Source organism: Peromyscus californicus, unplaced genomic scaffold, assembly GCF_007827085.1.
Source record: "Peromyscus californicus insignis strain IS unplaced genomic scaffold, ASM782708v3 Scaffold_16__1_contigs__length_79575227, whole genome shotgun sequence".
Lineage (NCBI taxonomy): Eukaryota > Metazoa > Chordata > Mammalia > Rodentia > Cricetidae > Peromyscus > Peromyscus californicus.
The window spans coordinates 8180118-8193919 of NW_026294458.1; the positions used below are offsets into that span (position 1 = coordinate 8180118).

The following is a 13802-nucleotide window of genomic DNA, read 5'->3' on the forward strand; positions in this document are numbered from 1 at the left end:
TCCACACAGAAACTAGACTAGCACATATATTGCCAGCAAATGCAGATGGGGTAGGCAGACCCCACTGGGATGGGCCATGCTGGTGACCAGAGGGTCTCATCTGAGGCTAAGAGCAGAAGTTCCTAATGCTGCATGCACTACCATTTCTAGATTCTATTTCACTCACATGCTTACTCTACGCCATCCTGTTTTAAACAAGGTCAGAAGGCGTCAGAACCCCTGGAGCTGGAGTTATAGGAGGTTGTAAGCCTCTCAACGTGGGTGCTGTCCTGAGAACTGAACTCAAGTCCTCTGTAAGAGCATCAGGTACTCTTACTGCTGAACCATCTTTCCAACATCCCCACACCATCCTTAACAGGGAGGGACTGAGGCATAGCAAGGCCGAAGGCCGGCTCAAAGGGGCAACCCAAGCAACAGAACGCTGATAAAGCTTGGATTCCTTAAACTTCCTGGGCTACCTAGAAGGCCTAGTACACAGTGGGGGATTCTGCAAACTGCACAAGGAAGGAGGTGAACAGTTGAAGGTGATGCTCAGGGACACTCGTGGGGGTCTCCTGAAGAGGGTTAGAACCCCAGGCCTGACCTGCTAATTCTCTTACGTGTCCCGCTTGCTATCTTCAGGCTGAATTGCCTAAGGGAGTGAGTGAGACACTCTACTTTCCCCAGTTCATAGAGTCCACCAGAAGGGAGCCTGCCACACCCACAGAGGACCATACTGCACTTTATACCAGCCCTCCTTAAAGTCCCCTGCTTCCCTTTTGAGATCAAAGCTGTACTCCCTGACAGGACCCCAGACCTTCACATTCTCTTTCCTTACTTCCTACATACGTCCAATGTCTCCCCCTATCTCTAACATGCATGGGCTACATCTCAGTGCCTGTCTTTAGGCCACAGAATGAAGAAGTCAAACCAAGTCCTTCTTCCCACCGTTGGCTCCACCCAGTGGACTTCTCAGGGTGATAAAGAGGCCAAGCTAGGTCATAAGCAAAAACAGAGATCTGGTACTGAGCCCAAGAGCCCAGGCAAGGATAGAAGCCCCCCTTTCTCCATAGGGTTTTTAATGACAATGCCTCCTATCTCCTTGTGGCAAACTCAGGGACTGCCACATGCACACAGCACAGAGCTGTCCCCCAAACTGAGGGCATCTCCCTTACTGAGTGATCTTGTCATGCACCCACTGGTCCGTCAGTCCAACAATGGCCCACCTGGAAGGAAAGCAGAAGATGATGGAGTCAGCTACAAGCTGCCTGGGCATGGTAGGCTGTGTCTCATGGAGCCAGCTGACATGATGGACAGCCCAGGCTCCACATTCTCAGGAGTGTAATGTTAGCATGGCCTCCCAACTCACTGTGCCCATCCCAGGATTTGTAAATAATCATCTTACGGCTTCTTTTCTACTGTGATTTTGAATATTGACATCTTCAAATTGCACCTCCCATCTTAAAAAATGGTACACCTACGGCAAGGTTTTTGCTAAGATATTGGAAGAAACACAAGGTCAGGCTTCCAGTTCTAGGGCAAAGCTTGGGTAGACATAAACTATACATGGGTCAGACAGATGCCACCAGTGTAAACCAGTGACCTAAAGGACCCATCACAAGTCAGACAAGAAGGCATTAGGCCACCCATCCAGTAAAAGAAGTACTCTATGAAAGGTACACTGCACACACCCAGGCCCAGCCCTCCCCAGTTCCTGTCAAAACTGGTTGCTACTGGCTCTAGTAGGAAACTAATTTAGCTTGAATACCAAAGCAATGTAGCCAGCAGGTACCCATCACTGGTACAGGAGTCCTGCCTCACCTAACTGTAGGGTCTTTCATGATAGACTCCAAGCCACTCAGCACACAACCTGGCTGGGGCAGCTGGTGGGCAAGTGGCCAAGTAAGTAATGGCACACAGCACAAGAATGAGAGCTGAGAACTGGAGTAGGCAACAGATCAGCGCCCTTACAACTGTAGAATGGCGGAACACCCTCGGGCTAGAGGTGGCCCTGCAAAGTCCTAACCTGTCCCGATTCTATGCAGACAAATATAACTATGACTGTGGTGATTAGAGCTGAGGAGCCTTGGTAGACAGTGCAGAGAAAAAAAGTACCACGAACAAGGGGCCGAGGAGGTGGAGCCAGGCCAGACTTATATGCTTCTCACTTATAAAGACCAGATTTTATTTCTAGATCAACCAAGTCGGCAGTGACTGGCAGGCCCACTGGTCTGTGTGTTCAAGGCCCTGGTTGCAGTCTGCACAGAGAAATTGTAGGCAGGGACAATTCTGCATTGGATTGTACCAGTGCCAGGGCTGCAAGGATGCCTAGTAAGGGCTATCTCACTCAAACTTCAAATTAGTGTACTTACAGGGCATAAGGCTAAGCATTAGGGTGGAGACAGAAGCTGCACTGGAGCCCCACTGACCTCTATAAGGTCGTATGAGTCCCCTAGCCTCACATTTAACCCCAGGAAGACGAGGGTTAGAAATCATCCTGGAAGGGACTGCACCTAACATTCCTGGGGGAAGCAAGGGGCTGTCACGTGACACTGATGTTGGCTGGTGGCAGGCCTCCCAATATGGATGCTGCAGGGTGTACAGGAATGTGTGTGTGCTACATACCACAGCATGTCATTCAGGTCCTTGGACATCATCCACGCCAGGTCAAACATCACCATGGCTGACTGCAAGAAAGCAGAAAAGCCTGAAGCCAAAAGCCACTGAGTTCACAGAAGGAGCAATACAGTGGGGACAACTCTAAGATAAGGAGCCCAGCCAAGGCCCACAAATCAGGGTATTCAGGCTTCTTTCCAGCACGTGAGAAAAATGTCCCATCAGAGTGAAGGATGACAGAGTCATTCCACCGACCCAAACATCTGTGTTTTTAATCATGTAGCAAATGAAGAAAGTGCCACCCAGAGGGAAGCCCAGGCATAGCACCATGCAGAGACTTCTGAACACCTTACAGGTGATGCTCAAGGAGGCACTGAGAACCTATGTCAGGAGGCCCTGCTGTCTGATTGTGTACTATGCATTTGCATTCTTCCTGCTTGGAGGCAGCCTCAGATTCATCCCCAGGTCGCCGGGATATTAAAGTGGGAGGGGCTCCTGGACTCCCCCTGAAGGTCTTTCAGGGACAGAAGAGGTAACAGCCTGAGTAGTGAGACTGTGAAGGTAATGGATGCCTGACCAGCACACTTAGGGTGAGATGCTGGCTTCCTCCAGGGAGCAAATTTTAAGGGAATTGTCCATGTATCTGGAGAAAGTCAGCTATCATTTCTGAGAACAACAGTTCCCTCCCTATGTATGGCAAGAGCTGAGCACAAAGCCAGAGGAGGCAAAACTTGACTACAAATGAAACATGGGAAATACAGTATCAAGAGTCCAAGGTCTAAGAGTCAAATCTGAAGAGTGAATACAGTGTTTTCATTGAAAACAATTTTGATTTGTACTGCGCATATATCACTTTTGCACTATCATAAAGTAAACCAAAAAAAAAAAATCCTAAATCAAATTAACATATGTTAAGAACCATGTATCTTCTGGAGCTAGTAAAGGCCCTAAACTCTGGCTAACACTAACAGCCTAGCAACAGGCTTTCTACACTAAATTCTATTTAAAAATCAGATGTACCACTGTAATTCTACAGTTTAATCTTGCACAGAGATCAATACAGATATATTTACTTATTTATTTTGAGATAAGAGTCTCATTATGTAGCTCTGGATGGCAGTCAGGCCTTGAACTCAGAGATCTGCTTCCTTCCGCCTCCCAAGTGCTGGGATCAAAGGTGTGCCACTGTGCTAGCTAGTTTGATGTTAGCATAGCATAAACTGAAGTCCTGAAAGGAGGGAAGCCTCAGCTGAGAAAATGCATCATAAGGTCCACAAGCCTGTAGGGCACTTTCTTAATTCAGGATGATAGGGGAGAGTCCAGCCATTGTGGATGGGGCCATCCCTGGTCCGAGTTGAGCAAATCATGAGGAACAAGCCAGTGAGCAGCATTCCTCCATGGCCTCTGCAACAGCTCCAGCTTCCAAGTTCCTCCCTGTTCTGAGATCTTGTCCTGACTTCCCTCAGTGATGAAGTGAGGGAAATACAAGCTGAAACAAACCCTTTCCTCCCCAAGTTTCTTTGGTCAGTGTTTCATCTTAGCAATAGCAACCCTAACTAAAACAGTCACCATGCCCAATTTAATATGTATTCTTAAAGATTTGATTTATTTTATGTGTGAGGGTTTTGTCTGTGCACATGTGTGCCTGGTACCCACAGAGGCCAGAGGAAGGAGGCAGATACTCTGGACCTGGACTCATGGACAGCTGTGAGCTGCCATGTGGGTGCTGGCAACCAAACCTGGGTTCTCTCTAAGAGTATTTACTTTCTCAACTGTTGAGCCATCTCCCTAGCTCCGTTACTTTGTATCTCTGATGATGAACAAGAACAGCTGCCAGCAGCTACATGGCATGAGGGCAGACTACCCTAACAGCTGCCTCTGGAAGGAGTGGAGACGCCCTCCACTTACAATGGGTACACCCAACCCTGCGAAAAGAAGACAAAATAAGCAGCAGTCAATACATCTAGCTTGCCCAACATTCTAGATGAGTTGCGCCACCCTGCAGAGCATGTTTGGCTCCTCTGGACCTTTGTCTGACTAGATGCTCTAGACCACTGTGGCTGTGAGACAGTCAGAGAGTAGCCCGGAAAGTTCCAGATCCAGAATGTGAAGCACGGAGAACACTCTCTCTGAGACAAGGTTTCTCTGTGCAGCCGTGGTTATCCAGGAACTTGCTTTGTAGCCCAGGCTGGCCTTGAACTCAGAGATCCGCCTGCCTCTGCCTCCCGAGTACTGGGACTAAAGATGTGCACCACCATGTCTGGCTTTACTTTATGAAATAAAGTTTTGCTTGATTCTAGAATTAAAAATAATTAGCAAGTGTTGAGGGGTGGCTCATTGCTGAGCACTTTCCTGGCACGTCTGAGTGCTAGGTTTGGTCCCTAGCACTACAAAATCTGAAAAGAAAGAAAAGCATATTATTATTATTAACAAAGGGGAAAATGGATTGTGGTTTCAGTCACCACAGTGGGAAGGGCATGGCAAAGCAGAACAGCTTATGTCAAGGCTTCCAGGAAGCAGAAAGAGTCTTATTATGGTCTTTAATCTTGGTAGGTATAGTAGTGTATAACTATACTCCCAGCTATTCAGGTGGAGGCAGGAGGATCATTTGAAGCCAGGAGCTCAGGGCTACCAGGGCTGTATAAGAGGGCCTTGTCTCAAAAAATTTGATTTTACTGATTATGTATCAATTTTGTACCACCATAAAATAAAAAATAAATAAATAAATAAAATGATAAGGCAACCCAAAACTAGACTGGGAAGCATCCATTCTAGTCAGCTTCCAGAGGAACAGGAGTGGACAGCTCAGAGAGGCAGTACCACCACCCAAAGGCAAGTGTTGGGGAGATGCAACTCTGACGCAAGCCAGGTTTTTTGGCTGTCAAACCTTTGCTCTTACATCCTAGGACACTGACCCCTAGAGTCAGAACTTAATAGTGCATCAGATCTACTCATACTTACCGATGTCCCATAATATTCATACTGCTCGTAATCAAAGAGGATGTCTCTCCTGTAACAACACAAAATGGTGTCTTTGACTGGAAGCAGCAGGACATGATGCTACCATTTGTTTTCACTTACTGATTCTTTAGCAGAATGTATACATATGTTTTAGGCAGGTATGATCTCAGAATCTTGTTCCTGAGAAATTATCTCAAAGCAATTCAAAAAACAAGAAAGAAAAAAAAAAAAAAAAAAAAGCCGGGCGGTGGTGGCGCACGCCTTTAATCCCAGCACTCGGGAGGCAGAGGCAGGCGGATCTCTGTGAGTTCGAGGCCAGCCTGGTCTACAGCGCGAGATCCAGGAAAGGCGCAAAGCTACACAGAGAAACCCTGTCTCGAAAAACATAAAAATAACAACAACAAAAACAAAAACAAAAAAAAAAAAAGAGGAAGGACGTGACTGCTCCTAGGTATGGTAGAGGAGAAGGTTTACTGTAGATAAAAGGGAGAGCATAGCCAGAGGCAGGGACATCTGGGAGAGTCCAGAGTAGACATGACTGAGCTGGGCCATGTGAGGAGGGAGGGAAGGGAAAGCCAGACCAAGAAGCCAGAAGGGTAAAGGGTAGACAAAAGGGGTCGTTGGGCTGGAGAGTTTAGGGTAGAGGGCTGGGTATGCCTGCCATACCCTGTTACAAGTAGGAACTAGGGGATGCTGGGAGAACCTGGCAGCCAGGTCCACTTTGACATGTTAAATAGGCACCTCAGCCATTTGTCCCAGGTTTGAGCCCTGATATTGCATGCACAAAGTCATTAACTATAGACTTATTTGCAAGGGTGAAGTACTAGAAGTAACCTACATTTTAAAAACGGAGAAAGGGTCAGACATGGTGGTACACATCTGTAATCCCCGTGCTCAGGAGGTTGAGACAGGAGACTGAACAGTTGAAGGCCAGCCTGGGCTACAAGTTAGGCAAAGTCTCTAAAATAAACAAATAAAAAGGCTGAGGAGATAGCTCAACTGATAAAGGATACCTACTATGCAAGCATGAGGAACTGAGTTTGGGTCCTCAGCACCCATATAAAAAGCTAAGTGTTGTGTGTACTGGGGTTAGGAGAGGGAACAGAAACAGGTGATCCCCAAAGCTTAGAGGACAGTCAGTCTAGCCAAATTGATGGGCTCCAAGCTCAGTGAGAGACCTTGCTTTCAAAAAATAAAGTTGAAAGCAGTCAAGAAAAACACCCTGAACATATTCCAGCCCACAACTCCGGCGGAAACCCCTTGCTCCACCAGAGGCCATGCTGAAAGCCAGAACTCCATGTAAAGCTCCCATCCTCCACCCCTGCCCACAGACCGCCAACACTCTCAGTTCCTGCCCACCCTACCCCAAACCTCTCGTCCTTGTCACTGCCTGTCTGGTATATGCCTAATCGCTACCCCCTCCCCATCACCATATCCCAGCCCTGAACTCTTGCTGAGAATCTCCTGCTAGATCAGAGGCCACTCCTGCCACCATAAGTCTAGTCCCCAACTTAGGTGGAGACCCTCTACTTAATCACAGGCCACTTCGGCCAGAAGACCTGAGAGGAAACAGAAACCAAGGAACTGAACATCCATCAACAAAGACAAACTCAGAAATCAGCACCCAGACCTATAATCACCCCAAACCCAGATGCCTAGATGCCAGTGTAAGAACCCAATCAACAGCCAGGGCAATATGGCACCACCAGAGCCCAGCTAGCCTACTACAGCAAGTCCTGAACATTCCCACACAGCTCAAGCACAAGGAAACAACTTTAAAACCAACTTTATGAAGATGAGAGAGGTCCTTAAAGAGGAAATAAATAATCCCTTTTAAAAGCCAAGAAAAAAAACAAACAGTTGAAGGAAACAAATAAAACTGTTCAAGTCCTGAAACCAGAAATAGAAGCAAGAAAGAAAATACAAACTGAAGGAATTCTGGAAATGGAAAATCTGGTGAAGCGAACAGGAACTGCAGATGCAAGCATCACCAACAGAACACAAGACAGGAAAGAAGAGACTCTCAGGCGTTGAAGATACAATAGAAGAAATAGATACATCAGTCAAAGAAATGTTAAATGTAAAAAATTCCTGATGCAAAACATCCAGGAAATACGGTACACTGTGAAAAGACCAAATCTAAGAATAAAAGGAATAGAAGAAGGAAAAGTAACCAGCTCAAAGGCCCAGAATTTTTTTTTTTTCCCAACACAGTTTCTCTGTGTAACAGCCCTGGCTGTACTGCTGTACTGGAACTCGCTCTGTAGACCAGGCTGGCCTCAAACTCAGAGATCTGTCTGCCTCTGCCTCCCAAGTGCTGTGATTAAAGGTGTGTGCTACAACCACCATGCTCAGAACATATTTTTAACAAAATCGTAGAAGAAAATTTTCCTGACTTAAAAAAGGAGGTGGCTATAAAGATACAAGAAGCATATACAACACCAAATAGATTGGACGAGAAAAGAAAACTCCATGACACATAATAATCAAAATACTAAACATACAAAACAAAGAAAGAATATTAAAAACTGCAAGGGAAAAAGGCCAAGTAACATATACAGGCAGACCTATTAGAATTACACCCGACGGGCTGGAGAGATGGCTCAGAGGTTAAGAGCACCGACTGCTCTTCCAGAGGTCCTGAGTTCAATTCCCAGCACCCACATGGTGGCTCACAATCATCTGTAATGAGACCTGGCACCCTCTTCTGTGTGCATAATAAATAAATAAATCTTTAAAAAAAAAAAAAAAAAGAATTACACCCGACTTCTCAATGGAGACTCAAAGCCAGAAGGGTCTGGACAGATGTCTTGTAGACTCTAAAGTCAATTTAAATAACATCTATCCAAATATCTGGCCCTACAGAAAGTACTAAAAGGAAAACTCCAACCCAAGGAGGTTAACTACACCCATGAAAACACAGGAAATAATCTCACACCAGCAAAACCAAAAGGGATGCATGTGCGCACATGTACATACTCTACCACCACCACCAACAACAACAAAATAACAGTAACTAATAGTCATTGGTCATTGATATCTCAATAGCAATAGATTCAACTGAATATTTTTGCATCTATGCTCATGAGGAAAATTGGTCTGTAATTCTATTTCCTTAGGGGTTATAGGTCTATTCAAATTGTTTATCTGATCTTGATTTAACTTTGGAAATAGAAGCAGTCATTAAAAGTCACCCAAACGCCCCCCCCCCCACCAAAAAAAAGCCCAGGGCCAGATGGTTTTAGCCCAGAATCTTATCAGACTTTCAAAGAAGAGCTAACACCAATACTCCTCAAATTACTGCATGAAATAGAAACAGAAGGAACACTGCCGAATTCATTTCATGAGGCCACAATCACCCTGATAACCGAACTACACAATTCAACAAAAAAAGAGAATTACAGACCGATTTTCTTTATGAACACTGATGTAAAAATACTCAATAAAATATTCACAAACCAAATCCAAGAACACATTAACAAGATCATCCACCATGATCAAGTAGGCTTCATCCCAGAGATGCAGGGATGGTTCAACACATGAAAATCTGTCAATATAATACACTATATAAACAAAATGAAAGAAAAAAAAACCCCAACACATTATCATCTGTCTCATTAGATTCTGAAAAAGCCTTTGACAAAATCCAACATCACTTCATGATAAGTCTTGGAGAGATCAGGGATACAAGAAACATTCCTAAACATAATAAAGGCAATTTACAGCAAGCCAATAGCCAACATCAAATTAAATGGAGAGAGACTCAAAGCAATTCCACTAAAATCAGGAACAAGACAAGGCTCTCCACTCTTTCCATATCTATTCAATATAGTAAATGAAGTTCTAGCTAGAGCAATAAGGCAACTGAAGGAGATCAAGGGGATACAAGTTGGGAAGGAAGAAGTCAAAGTATCGGTATTTGCAGGTGATATAATAGTATACATAAGCCGACCCTAAAAATTCTACCAGAGAACTCCTAAAGCTGATAAACACCTTCAGTAAAATGGCTGGATACAAGATCAATTAAAAACAAACAAACAAACAAACAAACACCCAAAATATCAGTAGCCCTCCTATATACAAATGATAAACACACTGAGAAAGAAATCAAGGAAAGAACACCCTTCACAATAGCCACAAATAATATAAAACATCTTGAGGTAACTCTAGCCAAGCAAATGAAAGACAAGAACTTCAAGTCTTTGAAGAAAGAAATTGGAGGAGATGTCAGAAGATGGAAAGATCTCCCATGTTCATGGATTGGTAGAATTAACATAGTAAAAATGGCAATCTTACTAAAAGCAATCTACAGATTCAACACAATCCACATCAAAATTTCAACAAAATTGTAAAGACAGACCTTGAAAAGACAATACTCAACTTCATATGAAAAAACAAAAAACTCAGGATAGCTAAAATAATACTGTATAATGAAAGAACTTCTAGAGCTATCACCATCCCTAATTTTAAGCTATACTACAGAGCCATAGTAATAAAAAAAATGCATGGTATTGGCATAAAAACAAGCAGGCTGATCAATGGAATCAAATCAAAGACTCAGACTTAAATCCACACATCTAGGGACAGCTGATTTTTGATAAAGAAGCCAGAAATACACAATGGAAAAAAGAAAGCATCTTCAACAAATGGTGCTGTCTAACTGGACATCAGCATGTAGAAAAATGCAAATAGATCCATATCTATTGCCATGCACAAAACTCAAGAACAAGTGGATCAAAGACCTCAACATAAAACCAGATACACTGAACCTGATAGAAGAGAAAGTGGGGAATAGTCTTCAACTCATTGGCACAGGAGACAACTTTCTGAACAGAACACTGATAGCATAGGCACTAAGAACAACACTCAATAAGTGGAACCTCATGAAACTGAAAAAATTCTCTAAGGTAAAGGACACCATCAATAGGACAAAATGTCAGCCTACAGAATGGGAAAAGATGTCTCCCAACTCCACATTCAACAGAGGGCTAATGTCTAAAATATATAAAGAACTCAAGAAAGTAGACATCAACAAACCAAAAATCTAATTTTAAAATGGGGGTACAGATCTAAACAGAGAATTCTCAACAGAGGAATCTCAAATTTCTGAGAAACACTTAAAGAAACGTTCAACATCCCTAGCCATCAAGGAAATGGCTATTCGACCTACAATTTGTCTTGCCTGCAAGATGTGCTGAGGTAATGGTGGCTCAGAACTTGTGGGAATGGCCAACCAATGACTGGCCCAACTGGAGGCCCATGTCATGAGAGGGAGCCCACACCTGACACTGTCTGGATGGCTAGGCTGGACAGCCCAGAGACCCAGGATAGAACCACACACAACTGGAAATAAATAAATAAAATCAATGAAATGATTCCTAGTGATACTCTGCTACACACATAAATCAGTGCCTAGCCCAACTGTCATCAGAGACTTCATCCAGCCACTGATGGAAGCAGATACAGAGAACTACAGCCAAACACCAGGCAGAGCCAGGAGATCCTGGAGAAGAAGGCAGAGGAGTGGAGGACACTATGAGAACAGGTGTCTCAAGGGCCACAGAGTCAGCTAAGCAGGGTTCAGAGACTGAACTAGGTCCTCGGCATACATATTACGTTGTAAAATTTAGTGCTCGTGAGACTCCTAACAGTGAGTGGGGGACATCTCTGACTCTTTTGCCTGCACCTGGGACCCTTTCCTTCCTATGGGGTTGCCTTGTCCAACCTTGATGAGGGTTTGTGCCTAGTCTTATAATTTTTTTTTTTTTTTCTGAGACAAGGTCTCTTTGTATAGCCCTGGTTGTCCTGGAATGCCTCTGTAGACCAGGCTGGCCTTGAACTCACAGAGATCTACCTGTCTCTGCCTTCCAAATGCTGGGATTAAAGGTGTGTGCCACTACTGCTGGCTTGTTCCTTTTGTTTTGGTCTTTGGTTTTTTTTTTTTTTTTTTTTTTTTTTTTTGGTTTTTCGAGACAGGGTTTCTCTGTGTAGCTTTGCGCCTTTCCTGGAACTCGCTTTGGAGACCAGGCTGGCCTTGAACTCACAGAGATCCGCCTGCCTCTGCCTCCCGAGTGCTGGGATTAAAGGCGTGCGCCACCACTGCCTGGCGACTAAGTAGTTTTTAAAAGACTGTTCAGAAGTATAAAAATCTGTGACCTGAGGATATGACTCAGATAATAGAGCGCCAGCCCAGGACCACATAAATTAGGTGTGGTGGCACATACCTATAATCTCCTGCAATCCCATCACTAGAGAGGTAGGAATAGTTAAGAACAAAAGTTAAAGGTCATCCTTGGCTACACAGCAAGTCTGATGCTAACCTGAACTACATGAGATTCTTGTCTCAAAAACAAACAAACCACAAAAATGAATTCAGAAGTATAAAAAATGATTATAGTCAGAAATAGTGGTACCTGCCTGTACTCTTAGCACCTGGGAAGCTGCAGGTGCATCGTAAATCAAGTCAAGGCTAGCCTGGGCTATACAGTGAGACCTTGTCTCCACTATATTAAGTAGAAAATGCAAAATTAGATGTATAGTTTGATAGTAAAATAAGCACAAATATGGATAATTCTGAGGGAAATTCAGCATGTTTCAGAGAATAATTCAGAAAAGAAATCCAAACACCTTAAACTGTGATCAGCTTATGGACAGTTTTCCACTTAGCCATCCTTACACTTCCAGAAATGGCCTGACATTGTCTTTTATAGGAGGGGCAATCTTCTTTCCCGTGGTTGGTGGGCAGAACCTTCAGCTGGGCCACAGAGGCTGATAGCTAGGACCTTTAGCAAGCAATTCCTCCTGTGCCCAGTTCAAACACATGTTTACTTCAAGCTCAAATAACCATTCTAGCATTTTCATCTCAAAGTGCGCCACTTCTTTTACACATGCATTAAGAGAAATTAGGGGTAACTTAGTTTCTGCTCATATTTCTTTCAATGAAAGATTTTATACAATTGGCAGGTATCTGTTCTTTTATAAAAAGTTTAATAAATGAAAGTATCTATACATCTGAAAAAAAAATCTGGCAAAGGCATCATTCCTAACAGAAGGGCCTGATTTGGGAGAACCCAAGGACAATACACAGGGTGGTTCAAGACAATGACCACATACTCACACCAAAGTGGCTTGGCCCCAAGATTCCTCTCCTTTTTTTTTTTTTTTTTTTTGAGACAGGGTTTCACTTGTAGCCCTGGCTGTCCTAGAACTCACTCTGTAGACCAGGCTGGCCTTGAACTCACAGAGATCTGCCTGTCTCTGCCTCCTGAGTACTGGGATTAAAGGTGTGCCCACCACTGTCTGGCAGCCCCAGATTCTTAACTAAGGGAACGTGGCATCCAGGAAGCCCTAAAGGTATCGCAGAGCTGCTTCACGGGACTCACCTCCGGGTCTCCCACTCTCTTCGCTGCCTCCTCTTTGTGGTTCGTGCCGCAATCTCCTGAAATAGTGACAAACAAAAGAAAAGTGTGGTGGTTTGAATGAGAATGGCCCCCATAGGCTCATGTTTGAATACTTGTTTCCCAGTTGGTGGGACTGTTTGGGAAGGACTAGGAGGTGTGGCCGTATAGGAGGTGTGGCCGTATAGGAGGTGTGTTGCTGGGGGTGGGTTTTGAGGTTTCAAAAGCCCACTCAATTCTCAGTGTGCTCTGTCTGCCTCCTATTTGCAGCTAAGAATGTAAGCTCTCAGCTACTGCTCCAGTGCGATGCCTGCCATGTCAATGACAGACTCAAACCCTCTGCAACCATGGGCTCTAAGTTAAATGTTTTCTTTTATAAATTGCCTTGGTCATGGTGTTTTGTCACAGCAATAGAAAATCTAAGACAAAAAGGTTAAGCCTGACAAGGAACTTTGAAAGAAGCCCCTAGGCACAGACCCCTTGAGGGAGAATGTGGGTTTTGTCCATGCTCCAAGTCCAGCCTATACCCGGAAACCTGAATCGCTGAGGAAGGGGACGACTGGGTCACTTGGCCTCCAGAACTTGGCAGACACCATCCAGATACTGAAGAGCACAGGCTTTCCTTGCATGTGCTCCACGCTACACTCAGCATCTGGCCACTCTGCCTATTCAGCATCCAAAATACCTAGATATTATAGCCAGGAAGATAGAGCTGTGATCCTTAGTGCCTGCTAGACATATCTAAACCCACAGATGTTACAGAGGCTAAGTACGACTCCAAAGGTGGCAGCACAGGCGCCGAGTTAGGGACCTCTGTGTGGCCTGGTTTCCCTTTTTGGCTCATCCAGA

General features: G+C 44.4%; 1 protein-coding gene across 1 annotated transcript in view; it reads right to left on the reverse strand.

The window, feature by feature from the left end:
• Nucleotides 1-13802, reverse strand: part of Cdc45 (cell division cycle 45) — a 33413-nt gene that overhangs the window by 14178 nt on the left and 5433 nt on the right. Inside the window, exons 6-9 of the mRNA XM_052740287.1 lie at nt 12939-12994; nt 5557-5605; nt 2605-2666; nt 1155-1205 (exon numbers count right to left, since the gene is read on the reverse strand). Of these exons, the coding sequence (XP_052596247.1) occupies nt 1155-1205; nt 2605-2666; nt 5557-5605; nt 12939-12994 (218 nt within the window). The remainder of the gene's footprint in view (nt 1-1154; nt 1206-2604; nt 2667-5556; nt 5606-12938; nt 12995-13802) is intronic.